Source organism: Aphelocoma coerulescens, chromosome 4, assembly GCF_041296385.1.
Source record: "Aphelocoma coerulescens isolate FSJ_1873_10779 chromosome 4, UR_Acoe_1.0, whole genome shotgun sequence".
Classification (NCBI taxonomy): domain Eukaryota; kingdom Metazoa; phylum Chordata; class Aves; order Passeriformes; family Corvidae; genus Aphelocoma; species Aphelocoma coerulescens.
Genome location: NC_091017.1, coordinates 68,276,490 through 68,295,727, shown reverse-complemented (window position 1 = coordinate 68,295,727; position 19,238 = coordinate 68,276,490). Strand labels below are relative to the sequence as shown.

General features: G+C 37.7%; 1 protein-coding gene across 9 annotated transcripts in view; it reads right to left on the bottom strand.

The window, feature by feature from the left end:
* SORCS2 (sortilin related VPS10 domain containing receptor 2) overlaps positions 1-19,238 on the bottom strand; it is a 539,351-nt gene that overhangs the window by 93,954 nt on the left and 426,159 nt on the right. For all 9 annotated transcript variants that reach the window (XM_069014500.1, XM_069014502.1, XM_069014501.1 and 6 more), the window contains 2 exons: positions 11,549-11,713; positions 6,240-6,313 (listed from right to left, as the gene is read on the bottom strand). In XM_069014500.1, coding sequence (XP_068870601.1) covers positions 6,240-6,313; positions 11,549-11,713 — 239 coding nt within the window. The remainder of the gene's footprint in view (positions 1-6,239; positions 6,314-11,548; positions 11,714-19,238) is intronic.

Genomic DNA, 19,238 nt, shown 5'->3' with positions numbered 1-19,238 from the left:
GAATTTTCTGCAAAAATTTTTATGGGAGACCCTTGGTATTATTTTAATAAAAATTTTTCTTTTCTACAGCTACCTCTCTTTTTGCCTTAATGCCTCAATATTTTCTTCCTCTAATTGAGTGCAGCATTAGAAAAACACCGTCACTCACCTGAAATGTCACAGTTATGTAATATTCATGATTATTACCATGAATACCACGACTCAATTAATTACCACTGACATGTAACAGTACACATCTCAAAATGTGAATCATAAGCATCAGTCCCTTCTATGATAACTACAATTCAATTTTACTCCCAGCAGGAAACCCTTTTTTGTTTCCAGTAGTCCAGGCTTATTTTGTACAGGAGCAGTTGTCTGTAAACACTAATCATGTACAGTCTGCTATGGACATGTCTTCCCTACCTCCAGTGGGTCCCTTCATTGTTAAACATTTGATGCAGTTCATTTGAGTGCATATTAATTAAAAGACAACTTCAAACAGGACATCTGAAAACAAAAAAAAAATCAAGACAAGCCTGCTTGCTGATGTGCAGGAGCCTCCAATCAAAGCCAATCTGAAAACTTGCCAGGTTCCTCAATCTGCCCCCCTCATAATCTTGGAATATGAAGTTTGTCCAAAAAGTAACATCTTCCCCATTTATACTGACTGTTTTCTAGCAATTGGCTTAAGGGCACTGCCTTGCTTAGGAAACAGGTCAAAAGCTTGCAAATGTTTTCAATGAGTAGTTTAAAATGGCATTGACTCTTGGCAAACTGGTTACTCAGGAAGACAAAACTATGATTTGATTCATACAACATAAAAATACATCTCATTATGACTGATCTGTGTTTCAGGTCCTGCTGTCTTCACATCCACTTCAAAAGATGCACGTTGAATGATTCAGTCAATGCCTTACACAGCCAATGTGTGCTGTTATCTGTTTACTCCCTATGCCCAAATGCTTTTTTAACAAAAACGTTTTTCCTGCCATGTTTGTCCAAACAGAAGAGCTCTACTGGTTTTTCCCTCCCTTGGGTTCACCTTAGCTGGCCACCGGGTGCTCACAAGCTGCTCTCTCACTGCCCCATCTTAGCAGGACAGCGGGAGAAAATAAAATGAAAAGTCCAAGAGTGGAGATAAAGACAGGGAGATCACTCACGAATTACTGATACAGGTGAAACAGACTTGACTTGGGGAAGAGTAATTTAATTTATTGCTAATAAATAACAGAGTAGGATAATGCCTCACCATGGCCTTCACCACGGGCTGCAGGGACGTCTCTGCCCTGGCATGTGGAGCACCTCTTCCCGCTCCCTATGCACTGACCTTAGTGTCTGCAGGGCTATTCCTCTCACATCTTCTCACCCCTTTCTCCCACACCTGTTGTGCACTTTTTACCCTTTCTTTAATCTGTTACCACAGAGGCATCACCAGCATCACTCATAGGCTCAGTTTGGCCAGTAGAGGGCTTGCCTTGGAGCTGGCTAGAACTGGCTCTGTCCGACATGGGGGCAGCTCCTGGTCTCATCCCACAGAAACCCTGAATGCTCCTGCTACCAAACCTTGCCACATAAACCAAATACAGTCACACACATCATCACACAGAAATGGAAACAAAACTTTTTCCAAGTGATTAAGTCAAACATAAGAATAACTGCCCATACAGACTCTTGGCTTTCCACACAAATAAAAAATTCAATGACAAAGGTTCAATGAAATCCTCTCTGCATTTTTCTCCTTCAGAACATAACATTGCTGAAATCCTCTCTTTCACCTGACACTTGAATAGCCAGGCATCCACTACACTTGATGTAAATGAGTACAGCTGTGATTGAGTATCTGTATGGAATTTCATGATAAGAACAGAACTTTTCCCCTGAGAACAACTGATTTACCAAAATAAACTCATCATTTTTTATTTTTATGTTCTTACCTCTCATGAAAATGGAAAACCTGTAGCTAAAAATAAGAGCAACAGATACCCATAGCATAGGATCCACGTATCCAAGTGAGTCAAGGATAAAGAATTCCTAAGGCTCTAGATAGTCATAAAATAAATGTGTTGGGCCTAGTTCTCTGGTAATTATCAATTCATTTCTTACTGTCCCAGGGTATATTTGTGCTGGTGTAGACAGCTGATTCACAATCTATTCTTTGCTTATGTATTATTAAGACCTATTTTGAGAAATCAAAAAGATTTCTCAATGCTGCATAAGCCTTGGGGACTGAGAAGAACAGCAGCAGACCTAGAGGAATCCCAAACTCCACTACTCTTTCTTCTTCTCAAGAATTATGTCATAATACAGCACTTTTTAAAATGGGCTTCATACACAAAAGCAGATATATATCTGCTATATATATGCAATGGGTGGGTGTTTATTGGTGTGTATATATATATATATATATATATATATATATATATATATATGGTATAACTCATATATCTTTGCATTCCATGCTACAAATACGCCAAGAACTGAAAAAAGCACTTATAAAGGAGAGGTGCTATAACATATCTTAAACAGAAATCATCACACTGGGGCCAACACAGTTTGTAGTCAGAAGTAAAACTGGTCACAACAAATGAAGTTTCTGAATTTTACAGAATAAGAAGTTGCTCAAAATAAAAAAAAAAAAAATAAAAAAGGTTAATTAGTATTTACACTGAAAAGAAAATATTTATTTTCTAAATGTTTACACTAAATTTTTTTTCATTACAGTGTGACTTAGTATTTTATTTTATTGTTAGTTTAAAATCTACCTTTCATGATTTTGCTTTATGCTCTTTTGGTTTTAGAATAGGATAGGATAGGATAAACTATTTCAGTTGGAAGGCACCACCAGCAACCTTCCAGTCCCACAGCCTGACCTACTTATCCCTGACCAAAAGCTGAAGCAAGTGTTGATGGCATTGCCCAAATGCCTCTTAAACAGTGACAGGCCTGGGGCATCAACCATCTCTCTGGGAAGCCTGATTTGCCTCCTAAAATGTTAAGAGAAGACAAACTCTTATGAGGGCTTAGTCAGCTTTCTTTTCCAAAAGAATAAATGAAACAGAGGAAAATCAGCCAGAGTGGTGTAAGAAAAGAGCACACTATCACAGAAGAAAGAAAATACTCTGTGCTCCTAAATTAGAGATGGTTGTATACACTTTCCACTGATGCCAATAATATTTTCATTAGTTCCACTATCATGAAAGATCAAATTCCACACATTAAATCTAAAAAGATATTTAAGGAAGGATCAAGAACACTTGAAAAACAAATAAACCCTAGAAGATTATATTAATGTATTGCTTATAAATCTATAATACATATCTGAACATAAATATTTAAAATACTCAGTGTCTGCTGACCTTCCCTTAATATAAATACCTAACACATTCCATTAAATTAATTGTATTTAGATTTTCATTGTGCAAAACAAAAAAATGCTTCTTCAGGAAATGCATGAAGATCTGGCTGCTTCTGGAGGCACAGGAAAATATTGTTTTTACAAAGCACACGAAAATATTATGAGTGATAATATTTGTAGTTACCAGACTGAAATAAAAATCTTAGGCTATATTATTAACCTCAGTGGCAAAGCTCAAACTGAAATCAAAGAGGAAACATCTGCTAAAGATCTGCCCAGTGAAATGTTCTTGGCACAACCAGCCACGATCAGCAAGAGGCATGCCCTCACTTATCATGAGATGTACAATTAGTTTGACACAATATTTTTAACACATCAGATGTACACTGTCAGGAAAACAATACTAGACTTGGTGTCCTTACAGTCAAACTATGACAAAGCCCAATTCTTACATCTGTTGAAAACAACACAAACACTTGTTTCTATCTAGCACTCAGATAATTTGGGTGACAAAGGCCGTAAAATACTGGAAAGTCTCACATGATTGACAAACTCTCACTGAAACCCATCATGTCCAAGCCTCCACTCACAGCAGAAGCTTTACATATTGCAAATTTCCAAATGAGATAAACTAAAATATATATCTTCAGTCTATGTAAGTTTATGAGAAAGAATATTTGGTAGTGATGCAGTAAACATCTGCTTCCAAACCCTTGCTGTTTCTGGCTGATACAGTTTTTGAGAGAAATCACTCAGGTCTATGCATAGAAAAGAGGAAAACAACCCCCTAGAAAATATTTCTACTGGTTATAAATGTACAGACTCTTGAAATTTATAATTCTTATTTGTGAGGAATGTGACATTTATGAACAACCATGACTTTGAAGTACTACATTGGAGTTATTCCTATCAAGTGATATGAGGAAACATAAGGATTCTGAAACACAACAAAATACAGAGTTTAAATATTAAACATGCCCTTGTTGGCTTTAATCCTTACATACAGAAAACAGTGACAGATTATTTGGCTTGGAGCAAAACTGACACACATTTCTGTGGTTTTCCGTATTTTTCATTATTTAAGTGTGCTGAGTGTCAGATGAGAAAAAAATCCAATACAAAAGTCTGAGAGAGAAGCTGCCACTCTTATTTCTTACCTGGTAGTGACTTGGATGGTTTTCAGACTTAACACATTTTAAAATATAGTTATTGAAGACAGATAACCACATGCCCTCATGATTTACATCCCATATAATGTTGCTAGGGAAGAATTGGTTATAAGACAGACATGACATATCTGACACACAGCGCTACTTCTAAACAATTATACCTTTCCACAGGGTATCTGCAAAGTGCATGGCCTATGAAACTCCACCTTCTGTGCAGAAATAAGCTGTTCAATAGCTGTTCAAAACTATACTTTCCAGGAGCAAGTAAGCAGAAAGTCTCTGCTCAACTATTTCAGCAGAAAAAGTTGAGGCAAACTGGAGTAAATCAGATGAGTGTTCTACAAGCTAACCAGAAGATGGTTTTCTAAAATTATGGGCAGTAAGTAGGTTGCAGATTGAAAATGAGGCACTTGGAAGTGTGAAAAAGCTTTTCTGTTGTGCCCAAGGTTAATTAGACCAACACGGCAGCAGGGCAGAGTAGGTCTTGTGCTCCCAGCTCTTTCAAACACGGTTTGAATTGTCCGTGTGTCTCTGGCCCGGATCACAGGCTTCCCCCTGCCCAGCTTCAGCAGCAGCAGCAGCAGCAGAGGTGCCAGCACGCCCTTGGACTCACCAAATAATGCTTTGGGCTGTGGCCAATGTATCTGTAGATACCATAACACCTCTGTGTGCTTAGTAACCAGAAGTTTTGGCAGGTTTTGTTTTGTTGCTTTGTTTAACCCAAGTATGGGCAGGATGAGTATCTATTTCAACACAGAGTGAAACAACTGTCTGAAGAAGTAGGAGGATCACAGCATGAAAGCCAAATACAATCTTGCAACCAAGACCAAGTATCTATTTCAATACTGGCACCACCCCCAGTAAACCACAAAGTATCACTGAAAGCCAGATATGGCTCCATAGACATATGGAAAATTATACTTTGCTCAACTGACAAGGATCAGAGTCCATATAGAAGTTAAAAGCCATTTAGGGAACACAAGCATCTAGTGTAGTATGACTTAAACCTGTAATAAAAAATACATACTTACACGTTGAAATTAAATGTGAAAGGCACAAGTGAGTTTGAAACTGACCAATTAAAAAAATAAAATTAATTAAAATACTATCAAAAGTTTAATTTTGTTATTAAAGAAGCTAAAAATTTTTCAAAATAATTTTATTTGTTAAAATAAGGGCATTAACTTACTTTTCAAACATTTTGTCAACCTGTTTAAATCACTTCTTAAATACTTTGTGAGACACATACACAATGTGAGATACCTGCACAATACTTGAGCTGAAAATAAAATAATTTTATATGTGTCCTCAATAAAGTAATATTTTTCACCAGTTTCCTTAGTAGTTCAAATGTATATATGACTCCTGTTAGTAGGTATAATCCAGCCTATCTTAAAAAATTTTTATAGATCTTTCTCTGCAAAAAGACTCCTCTCCTTTCTAAAGATCAATTTCACCAGTAAAATGGAGAGTAATTTCATTCAACATTGCAGCTTTCTTTAAGTCTTGGGCTCCATAGATCCAGACCTATAAGCCTTCCATGTGCTGATACTCAGTATGATCACTGGCATGAGTATGTCTTTGCAATAGAGGACACAGAAACACTGCCATCACCTGCAAAAGATGCCAAGGCTCATGCAGTCCCTCTCCGTACCTCTGCAAACGTGTTCCTTGATTAGAATTAAATACTTTCACTGCTCATTTTATTATTTGGAAAATAACAGACTTCTTACCAAAAAAAATGATCTTTAGAAACTCTTTCCTGAAGAAGGTTCCATTTTTTCCCCAAGTCAGTAGATACATAAATCTAGAAAATGGGAAAAAAGGTGAAAAATTAGATGATAGGAAACTGATAATACTGTACATCTTCAAAGGCAGACCCCATATCACTATTAGAAAGACAGACTGAACACAAATTAAAAGAAAAAAACCAGACAAACCCAAAATCACATTACTAGGAGCTCAGTACCTTTTCTTTCAGAGTAACAGCCTTTCATAGAGAAATTCTTTAACATCTATAATAAAGAAAATTCTGCAACAATAGCTTCTTTTTACCATGAAAACAACCCACAGTTCATTTGGGGTCACATTCTTTTTTATTTCAGCATGGTTACACAAGAGGGATGGTAAAATGGCAATTCTCTTCTCCTTCCCATTCATTAACCAAACAAGCAAAAACGTATCCTTTATGCTTCAAGCCTTCATGCCATCAAAAATACTTAAACCAGTAAGTCAATGTATTTAAAACTGATAAAATAGGACCAAATGTATTACAGAAATGCTTAAGAGATTTGATGAGAGATGCACTTATGGGCTTGCTCCACAGACACTGATTTGTGACCCATGAGAACTGGTCCCTCAGCAGAGAGGCAGAAGGTGGACTGGAGGAGAAGGATTCCAGCTCCACCTTCTCCATGAACAGTTCCCCTCTGGTAAAAAAACAAATGCTAATGATATGGATGGATATCAAGGATGCAGATGAAAGATGTTTTCCCCCAGAATAATGTGGGATCTAAAATAACTATTAAAAAATCTCTTCCCTTTAGTATTTGCCTTCCAAATCTGTTCCCTCTAGTTAAAATAGGAAGTTTATATCAGACTTCTAAGATGACAGATTTAAAGCCCCCTGCTGTCTGCATGAATTTCTTATTTCATCCAATTTACATAAGATGGGTTGTCTCTTGATATCTCTAATAAGGGGGAAAAAGGCAAGTAAAACTGTTCTTCTCTGATGTAGAAGTCACCAATTCACTAACTGATTGTTCTGAGGGAAAGTATCTTATAAGGAGTAGTAAGGAATGTTTTTGTTGTAAAATGACAGATACAATGACAGAAGATAAAAAAACCCCACAATTATGTATTATGTTCTACTACAGAAAAATAACAATATTCATATGTAGAGATAAAGGTTGAGATAACATAGCATAAACTCTACAAGTAAATCTACTGAAGTTTGAATTAGAGGCAGAGGAGAATTTCCCAGTTACTCTGCACTTCACAATGGCTTTCTTCCATCACACACTTGATTAAAGTAAATAGGCCACAAGGTAAGAAGTACTGACCCAGTCAATGCACAGACAGAAATGATCAGGGACCAAAAATTCTTCATCCTCAGAGCTAAATGATGGGGCTGAAGAGCCAGGCTCCTGATTTGCCTGCTACATTTCTGATATTAATTTTTTGTGGCTTAGGATTTGCTGCAACCAGGGTATTTTGTAACATCCTGCTCTGAGCAACCTCCTGGGGGGGATGGATGTGTCTGTAAATGGACTGAACTGTGCAGGGGAAGAACCTAAGCTGCTTACTTCTTCAAACACTTGTCATCACAGGCATTACAGAAAAGATAGCTATTGGGTTTACCACTTTTCTAAAAAGTCCCTGCTCACTGAGTTACTTCCCTCAGCAGACTGCTTAAATCTGGGAGAGATGATCATTTAATGCACTATCCTAACCCTGTTTGTTGTCTAAGCTGAAAAGAAAGCCAAGCATTCAGAAGCTCCTGGCAAGAGGGAAGAGAACTATTTAGGATAAGGACAACACTGGCACATAAACAAAGGGATACATTTTTGTCATCAATGAATTTCAGAAGACAATGAAAGATTCTCACCCTTTGAACAGTGATGCCTTTACAGGAGAAGCCAAAGGCCAAACCAAATCCACCCCTTCTCCCCCAAACCCAAACTACCTCCTTGCACACACATTTAAAATCAAAGTCTGGGAGCTTATGAGTTGTGGGATATGCCCAGCCCTTGCCCTGGAGGGATCTCTGCTGAGACAAGAGATTTTGCAATCGCCCAGCAGGACTCCCTGAAAGGGGCAGCCGCTTCTTGGGTCATGGCGAGGAAAAGTGGACCCACAATCCTTTGAGAGACACTATGCAGATCTTTCTGTAACCCATTGGTCCGTCCCAGACCCTCTGTAACCCATTGGTCTGTCCCAGACCCTCTGTAACCCATTGGTCCCCCGCTGATCCCCTGTATCCCTATAAAAGAAAGCCACCTAGCTCTGTGCGGGGGAGAGAGCTCGTCCCTGGATTTCCCCTTCGCCGGAGGGAACCAACAATAAAGCTACCTCTGTGCGGAACCAGCCACACGGGCCTTCTCGTCTCTCTCTGGTCTGGTTTGGCCTGGAGGATGCCCTGCAGAGCTGAGCTGGAATCATGAGCTGACAATCACTAAAGAGCTGATAGCCTCTGCAAGGGCCCTCCTTTGCCAGCAGCTGAGAGGAAGACACTGGGCCTCGGGAAGGCGATCCCTTTCGGGACCATCTCCCCGGACCAGTCACCTCTTCCTGGGTCAGAGCCACGGACCCCCCCTCCAGCTGAAATAATGAGTGAACAGTTTGACTTTCTGCAGGGGGAAGCCCTTGCAATCTTACTGTAAGGGAAAGTGAAGTAGGACTAATAAAGCACATTCAAACTGAAATGAAATTTTAACTGACACATTATTTGAAATAAATAAAAAATAGCATGTAACTAACTTACACACACATTGAACTTCCTGTAATAAAAAACCCAAGCGACCCACATGTATTCTGTTTTTAAACAGGTACATATGATAAAACTATTCAATGAGATTAGATATGAAGTGAAAACAGTTATTTTAGTGGACAGGTAAAATCTCTGGCTGCAGCAAACATATCTAATAGGTCTTATAATTTTATTCATTCTCACTTGTGCAATAAATGTGTGGAAAAACTTTTTAAAAATATATTGAAAATACTTTTCTGTTTTGCCATTATTTCATCCTTTCTGCTTCCAAAGGAACAATTAAAACCTATTGCATCCTTGCCAATTTTTAAAAAAAATTTTGAAGCATTTATGTAGGCTCAGCGAATTGTTATTCATTATAACTGAGGGGTAGCCAGAAAAAGAGCATATAGATTTGATACAGTAAATGGATTAATCCAACCACATTGACTGGATTTGCATTCATTTATCGTGTCAGCTAGAGGCTAGAGCTTTATTTAAACAGAATCTAGGGTTCTGAATGAAAGAACAGTGCATATTTTGCAATATGAAATAAGCCCTAAATCGAATCCAAAGTTGTGAAAAAGGCCATGATGCTCCAGTAGACAAAGAAGCCTTGCTGGCTGCTATTTATGATGGACCTGATCCTGTATTCCTTGCAGTCTCCAAAGTGCCTTTTTAAGAAATCATTTGATTAAAAGGAACTAATGGTTTCTCCTGAGTTTTATATTGTGTTACATTCTGATACTACTTTTAGGGAAGCTGAAGTTACTTAACCCAAAAACCTAGAGTGTACTGTTTCCTCAGGGCAATTTCAGTTCAACATTATCTCTCAAGATCATTGATTTTAGTACAGTGACCTTTTCTTGTGTCAAGTTGCAATTTTGATTTTTAACTCCTTCTCTGCCAACATCAATTTATCTGCCTCTCCCTTCTTGGCCAAATATATCAGATTTCATACAAAACATAAGCAGGTTACTGACCCAGTTGTAGTCAAAGGCATCCTTCATTCCTACACGTCGTAGGCAAAGATGTAGGACTTGTCAAGTCTTTATGGTTGACTCTTTTTAGTGTCATTGAAAGCCTGAGAAAACTCCATCATATTGCCTAACCCCTCCTGTTCCTCCTACAGAACTATTCCTTACTGAATATTTTTTTATAGTTTTGTTTGTCCAGTCACATTTTAAGCATGGGAAATAGTAGCATCACTCCTTTTGGGAGATTATCCAAGTATAAAATGCCTGACAATCTTCCTAGCATGCTTAATTCATCAAAACACAAACCACATGCTTGACTTTGTACTTATACCTCCTGCTCTCTCCTGACAAATACGTCTACCCACTTGTTGTGGGCTGGACAACTTGTTCAGTATACTTTACCCTCTTACACCTCAAGAACCTGCCACTCTGTAACTATAAAGAATTCAGTAATTATATCTACTGTCAGAAACAAAATCAAACCAAAAAAGATATTTTCATAACAAAGGCTTTTCATTACTTCAGGCTTCCCTGAAGTATTTTATTTCCATAACATACATTCAAATTATTTGTAATTGTGTTATGATTTCAAATCAAAGCTAAATAAAATATTTAGTGTAATTTGTGACTTAGTTGGCTTGCTATGTTTTTTATTCTAGTTCTATCCTTATTTGCAAATGCCTGTAAACACGAATTGGTTTGGGATCAGCTGTTAACTTATATATCCAAAAACATATCCCAAAGTGTGACTTGATATAACATCACTGAAATCAGAGCAGTATTTGGCTGCAGTATGTGCAACTTCTCTGACCTATCTCACCATCTAAATATACACTTTCTGTGAAGTTTGATGGGATTAATATGGACAGGAGTTTACAGGAGTTTAAAACAGGAGTAATAGTAGGGATGAGTCAAGGCTGCTACCGAGACCAGAATGACAGTGAGTTTGCAGCTTCAGTTTTGGCACTGTGAAAAAGAGATGAGCTACACACTCAAAGATGGTGTGCACACTCATCAGTGCTTAGCCCAATCTAGCCAGCAAAATGACTTTACAGCTTAACCTGAAGAAATATGAAAGAGGGTAAAAGTGTACAAACATGAGCAACTTCTGAAAGTGGTATAAATCCTTCATAAGGGAGATAATTATTCTACATTTCCACAGAGTCACTGATTCCACAAATCCTATTCTGCTGTACGAGTGTGCAGTTTGTTTTGTATGAGTTTATTTTACATCCTGTGAACAGCCTCTGGAGGCAATATTTCAACTTCCTTGACTTTCTACTGTACTATAAATTGTCTATGGTCACTTTCTAGGGAGGAGCATGTTTCAGTATTATTTAACTGTATTATGCAGAAGAATAAATATTCCCAGTATCCATACCAACTGAAATGCCAGGATTCAAATTACCATAAACACAAAGATTTGGACATTAATAAAATGAATATTTAAATAAATCTCAAAACCACTATATGATTCCCTTCTGGGCAATTGGTATTTCACAAAAACCAGCACTAATCAGCATATCAGAATTGCTCTATATCTTCTTAAAAAAGTAATTCCTAAATTTCAAAGAAATTCAGTATCTTCAAGACTTACCTTGCCCTCCTTGGTGTAAGCAAGTACTTTATCTTCTTCTTTTGGGTGAAAAAGGAGAGTTTCCACAAAGAAAGCAATGGGTTGTTTCTGGAAAGTGGCTCCTTCATCTGTGCTTATGAAAAGGCTTTGGTCACGGTCATTATGGGAAGAACTTACAAGAATTATCTAAAAGACAAAAACAATAACATATCTTCAGAAGGCTGTTTTCTCTATAACAGACAACACAACCTTATTTTCTTCGTGCAAATGTCACGTTTTGTACACACCTTATCTTATGTATCAAAATTCTGCGGACAAGAAACTCAAATCATCTAAGAGATAAGGATTGCAAAATCTTATTAATCTTCCCTGACCCAATCTGTGAATATTACATTTTATAACTTCTCTTACAATCCACACCAAACTGATCATGCTCCTCATCTCTGCTCAGAATGGCTGCCTTGGGTTTTGGTGCTTGTACAAGTTTCATGAGGCCACATGATAAAATCTCCAGACTAACAACAAAAAAATTAATACTAGTAATGATTTATTTTAACATGTCCATATAAATACATCTCTTTATCTAGTGAGGCTACTAAATGTAAAAAGAATCACTGCCATAGCAGAAGAATGACCTGGGAGAAAGAACTTTATATCTCTCCATTGTTTCACCATTCTCCTCTTCCTTTATTTTGAATAATGAGGCAATTCACTTTGATGCAGAAAAATATGCCAGTAAATTATTTGCATTTCCTTCTCAGGTCCAAACAATGCCTTGACTCGAGATAATATCTTGAGCTGTCTGCTTATGTGACCTTTATGTCAAGCTTTCAGTAACAAAGAAATTCTCCCCACAAAATTTAGTCAGAATTTCTCTCTTTTCAACTCCTTCACCTTTTGCAGTTGGTTAGGATGTTATAGCACGGTTCTAAAACTGCCAGTGTGAGGATCCATTTTGATTGTCTTTCCAGATCAAAAGGGTCCAGTTGGCATTCAAAAAGCTGCCTTTATCAACTGATAGCCTGCAAACAAACTGGATTTTCAAAGTCCAGCTGGGCTCTCTAGCTCACACTTCAAAAACAATTAAAAAAACTCAAAACTCCTGAATTCAAAATGTATTTAAAATATTCAGCAAATGGTGCAGAAAACACCACAGAATACTGATCACTGTGATAAAGTGATTGTAAATTGCTTACAGAGATAAATAGCAATGAGTTATGCAAACAACTACAATAATGTGAACACAGAGAAGGAAAGAGATTAACAAACATAGTATAATTTTTTATGTAGTCACTATTTTAGAGTAGAGCTGAAGTTAAAGTTTGAAACTTCTGATGAATTATACAAATATGACAGCTGGACTGAGCTTTTACTGCAATTGGTCTTGGGGGAAAAACTATAAATTCAACATTTATAGATGCTCCAATGTGACAAGTAACTTAAGCATGTGCACTTGTCCTTGAAGCACATACAGAGTTGCACTAATTTCAAGGGCTTTCATAGGCCTCAAATGGTGCACTTATTGAAGTACATTGTTGAACAAGAGAGAGAATTGCAGATACTTCAGGGTTCATGGTCCAGCGCTGAAATCCCACACTAAAGCATATATTAAGGCAAATCTACTTCCATTAGCTGTGTGACTAGTTCAGTAGAAAGAGCAAAATAATAACCCATTACGTTGCTATAATCTGGTATTTTTTAATGATATAATTTACCCAAGAGCAGGAAACTGACATTTTTATTTAAAAGCGTCAATAAATGACACCTTCACAAATGCCTTCTCCTATTTCTACTGTATCCAATGGCTTTCTGCCTCTTGGGAAGTGCTTCAAATAGTGTCTGTTTAATTTATTACTATCTACACTCCACCAGTAGCTGCTGGTGGCCTAGATACAGCATTCAAAGATTCTTGTAACAGACTCATTTATTAGGTTTTCTGCAGCTGGCATGGCTTGAGCCTAAAACTGAATGTGGCTGTCATGTGCTGCCCTGTCCCTGTGCCTGCATCACAAGGGGGAGTGAAAAAGTGCTTATGCCTATCACAGAGATTGGTACTTTCCTTGCCAGACCCCCATCTGCAACTTAGGCTTAAAAAATCTATTTTCTCTTGGAAATAAATAAATTCAAACTATTTTCCTGCTGAGAGAGGTATATAGTGCTCATTCCTGTTGGTTCGTGACCAGAACACAGAGAGAAGGCCCTCATCCCCAGAAAAGGCACGAATGCACTTGTACAGAACAGTAATGCCTGGACTACAGCAATATTGTCTTTTTTCCCCGATCCTATAAATATTACACTTCCAAAAATATCAAAATTATGGCTTCAAATTAATAAAGGAATGAGATTTATAAAATAGGGAGTGGTTTTCACTGTTAATGAGGCTTAAATATAGTCATGTCCAAGTTTCATAATGTGGACTCAACAGCACTGAAATCATAAGAAAAATGCTTGTTATAATGAAATGCAAACACACTGTGATATTTGCAAATGCTGTCCTTCAAAAATATTATGTATCTTTTAGTGTTAAATCTATAAAGAAAAATAGCCTAAAGACTGTAGACTTCTAAGTACATATGGCAGGGTCCCTAACTATTCTTTTATTCACACACACATCACAATTAATTTAAATAAATATTTTTGAATTTCAGTCAGTGTTGTGATTTTTATTTCAATAGTTTAAACTGATCATTATGTGCCAGACATACAGATTTCCTTCCCACAGCTAATACACCGGGCGCTCAGACTTGCCTGCTGGCTAACACTAGTTATTTAGGAAAATGCTCCAGAGTAAATATTGTACCCATATTAAATGCTTTCCATAACAAGTTTTATTTACTTTGTAAGCGGAACAAGTAGCAAAACCCTCCTGCAAGCAACTGATGAAGAGATGCAACTGGGATATACTATCTGGAGAGCAACCTAGCAGTGATGGCTGAGGGATTTAACTCAAAATAGACTACTTCCTTGAATAACTATGTATTAAAAAACCAGAACAGATCTTAAACACAGATAAATTTGAGCTCCTTTTAAACATTTTACATATAATTTCTCACTCCTGTGAGATTCTTCTAATATTTTTTAAGCAAATTGTAACTTTATATTATGCTGTCTATCTCAGATCTCACTACTTAATTTCCATCTAGCTAAATAAACCACAATAACATGTATACATTCAGATCAAATATAAGTCTACAACTTCCAGTAGCTACACAGAGGTAAAAAAAAAATATTTCAAGGAGATAAACAATGCAATGGATTGGAAAGAAAAAGAATACAAATAGTATCTGTTATAGATGAACAAAAGGAAAAAAAAAAACAACAAACTGATAAAATTGAAAAATACTACACCATGCTAATATATGAATTAAACCATTCCAAAACTAAAGAAAAGCCATGCTTTGCCTCATTTCAGGAAAAGTTAGTGAGGCAGGAGTTAATAGAAAAACCAAATAAATCTGAAAATAACATAATTAAATCCATTTGTTTAATCTCTCTTTCAAGACTGATTGGCCAATATGCATGTCTAACCATTCCTGCTATGAGTGGAATCACAATCTGAGCCTCAAAGGATGAAAAGACTCTGATGGCTTAGGCTACAGTACTCTGCGTATCAGACTTTTTCTTCCACTGTTACCATGAAGATTTGGACTAATCATAGTGATTACTCGGGAGTCTTAACTGTAGATTTGGCAGCAATTCAAAGCTATGCTGCAATTTCAAGTGGCAATAAACAGAGGATATTAACATGCATCATTTGCACTGTGTCTGAAATATAACCCCCTTCCCCTCAGTTTAGGTCCAATCAAAATTTAAACTCAAGACAAATTTGATCCTAATCAGCACTTTCTCTAAAACAAGGCAATTTTCTAACATATTACAATTGTGCTGTCTCTTTCAGCTTCAGCAACTGATCTTAATTTTAATTGTAGCTTTTATTTTCCTTTCTATTTCCCTAGTATTAAAAAGGAGAAAATAAAAAAGTAAAAATGTCCATGATGAATAAATTTTTACACTCACAGCATCTGACTTGCTAAAGGAGATTTCTGCAGTAAGTGGTGAGAGAGATGAGACACACTATTTTTTAATTCTATAATCCTCCATAAGGTCAGAAATCAACACACTCCTCAGCACTCTATACTGGCCCTGAAGGAAGAAACCTTCTTTGGGCAGAGAAAAAAATGAAAATAATATAGAAACTCTTCATTTAGGCACACAGCAGACATGCACTGAGAAGTCAAGCATGGCCAGGAAGAACCTATACTTCCTCAGCCACCTCCAGTAGGCTGAACTCACACTGGACATAGAGGATTCAGCTCTGGGGATATAATCCTAAAACATTCTGGACTCACTCCAGGGAAAAAACCTTAACGATGTGAACTTATGACCCATCCCCACTGAGGTCAAATAATTTCATAGAACACTTCCAAGGAGGGCTCATCAACAACTTCTCTGAGTAACAATCTTTCCAGCATCTCACCACCCTCACAGTAAAGAATTTCTTCCTAATATCCAATCTAAATCTACCCTCCTTCACCTTAAAGCCATTAAGAAGAGGAAGTGCTAATGCCTAGGTGAAGGTTCTTAGCTAAACTGGAGACAAGGATGCTGGGCGCAGGGCATCACCTGGTGATACCATCACAGAAACCTCTGTGCCTACCCATTTCTGAAGGGAAATGGTCTTTGTGCCAGTACTGCCAACCTCAGGGCAGTATTCACAGAGCTTCACAGCACTGCAGTCACACCCTCAACATTTTTCAGACTAAGTAACTCACCTATTTTTCTTGGGTTTACAATTTATGTTATTCATGTGTTATTAGATACACTTGTCTGACACAGAGATTACTAAAGCTCCTGGTCCCACTTGTAAATGAGATGCTGCTCCTCAGGCAGCATTCATAAAACACACAAACTGGACTGCAAAGGGTTATGATTTTTATCTTGGATGGTATGAGAGACCTGATAACTCAAGAGCAGCTAAGTGAGAGTGAAATATAGTCCCTTTACTCTCAGAGTGATGAAAAACAATATCTAAAGAATCAACCCAAGGTAATTCCAAGCAGAGAGTAAAATAAAATGTCTCCCAGATAGCAGTTTAATCTTGTAGATTTTCCCTGGAAGTTGCATTACAAAATCACTCCTCACAAATTTTAAGTTATAAGTAGATCTAATAAGTCAGCTTCTGTGTCCAACTGAATTGCGTGGAATACATACAGAAAGGAATTTACATGCACCCCAGAACAGTATGTTACTTTTTATGTTAAGCATTCACAGTTTCCTCTAGAATTCTTACTTTCTCTTGAAGAGTCCCTTTTAAGCTGTCACATAGAAGCATTTCAAAATAGAAACTAGTCTCTAGGAGAACCACTGTAAGGGAAGGGGAAATGGGAATACTAAGGATGATTCCTGAGAATTATTTACTACACTGATCACATAATCCCAGGACACAATCAAAGGCCATCTGAAGCAATCCTGGTGGAGCTAATGGAAAGCGTGTATCACCGTTTCTTCTCTCCTGTGTTGTGGTCAGCTCATTAATCATCTGGAATATCACAACTGAAGGTGCAATTTTTTTTATCTAGTACCAGCAACATATTAGGCACTTTGGGATGTGGAATGAATATTTAGAGGTCAGGATCTTAAAATAAGCTGGTTAGCAACTGGTAGTCAGCAACACATAAGACATACTGAACTTCAGAGTTAGCACCTTAACAGCAAAATGTGTTCAGAGCAACTGGACAGAGCACAGTTGGCTTACACTGCACCTAGGCAAGCCTGAAATAATATAATCAGATCATAAAAGTAAGTAGTTTTGAAATAGTTTGCTTTCCTTTAGGGCATTCACTATAGTGAAATCAAGTTTTTATTATTATTATCATCATAATGAATGCCCACAGAGAAACAGCTATGGATGTTCTGACTGATGGTGACGAACAGACTGAAAATTCTGCCCTGTTGGCAACCTGTATCTAGCTAAATCAGCCAGATCTTTTTGAACTGAACACCTCAAAGGGGCTGATGATGCCAAGTCTCTAGGGGGATACCAGTTGCACCTCAGTTCATCAGATGGGTAGGATACACAAGCTGATCATTTACAAATTCCTCCACAGGAACAAACTTCATGCATCTATAACCTGCTAGAATCAAAACATAATTGCCACTTGACTACCATGACAGGGCAAATTTTCATGAGAAATGCTTTCTTCAAAAACATTTCAGAGCAGTAACTCATGCTGCCAGCCTGAGAATTCTAAAAAACTGGCATGCTTTAAGCAAATTAGGAATTCCTGCAAATTAGGGATTACTGAGCAAGGCATGAAAATGCCAAAGGTCACAGTAAAAACAGAAGAGTCCTTTGATCTTCTTGCAAGATCCAATGTTAGCCTGGCTACTGCTAATTCTTCCACAAAAGTGATCATTTAATGTATCCTTTGTATAGTCCTACATCCAAAGTGAGCGAAATTTAATGTTGAGATGATTTGAGGTGTGGTCTCGTATTGGTTTGTTCATATATTCAAATGTTTTGGTTTAAATCTATGCACTCCAGTATACCAAGAACTAAATCAAATGGTATTTTCCAGTATGCTCTAAATCAGCAGTTTGAGTGGGGAATAGCACTGGGGAAGGCATAGCGCCAAATTTTGTCACGGCAGGGGAACGTTCCCTGACCTGGTTTTATATTGCCCATAAAATAAGAACATTTTCTGTGTTTCAGAGAAAAAAAAAAAAAAGGAGTTGTATTAAAAGCAGAAATGGCCAAATTTCACCCTTTCCCACCAATATTTCCACAAGCATTTGTATTTACTGGACAAAACAGGCACACACTGATCTTTTTAGTTTAGACATTCACAGACAAATCTAATTCAAGAAGTTATTTTGTAGACCTCCAACTAAATGGCAAATATTTTCTGCCTGAAGACATCACAGAGCAAAAATACAAAACAATGCTTTCCAAACAGGATAATGAATGCACAAAAAATGACTGCATATGTGATTTGATCTAAATTAATGAAGAAACAGCTCAAACAGTTCCTAGCCACCAGCCATTAATTTGTCAACAGCAAAATCTGTGCTAAGCTCAAAGAGAAATTACATGGATGGCAATTAGTGACAGGGAGAAAACATGAAGGAAAGACGAACAGTTGTGGTGGCTAAAATTATCACTCATATAGGATTGATCACAACCTCATCATTGTCGGGGTCCCTTCCCCCCCTGCCATGTGGCCCTGGGAGAGGGGCCCTGGGGGGGAGGCACGGTGTTTCCCTGCCCCTGGTCAGCCTCGTTCCCCATTGGTTGTTTTGTGTTCCCCTGCGTGGGCAAGGACCCTCAGGTCCCGTGATTGAGCAGTTCCTCGGCAGATCCCGGCCATGCGGCTGGAGAAATAAAGATCTCTGAAACATCTACCAAGAATCAGTCCATATCTATTTCTTTTCCACGGGCCTCGTTGATTGATACACGTGTTGCAGTATCCCCACTGTAACAAATGGTGGGTAATGCGGGCAGAATGATCCCCGATCCCTAAGGACAGCGACTGGTTTGTGAGTAAACTCTGGATTTCTCTTCTTGCTTTGTTTTGCTGTTCCATCTCTAAATTATGGAGGAACTGTGGAAAGACTCTTTGCTCTCTGAGCCGCATATGGACATTTATCTTAAACTTGAAAAGATTCTTGAACAACAATTTGTAAATTTTAGGCTTAATTCAAGCTCAAAAAG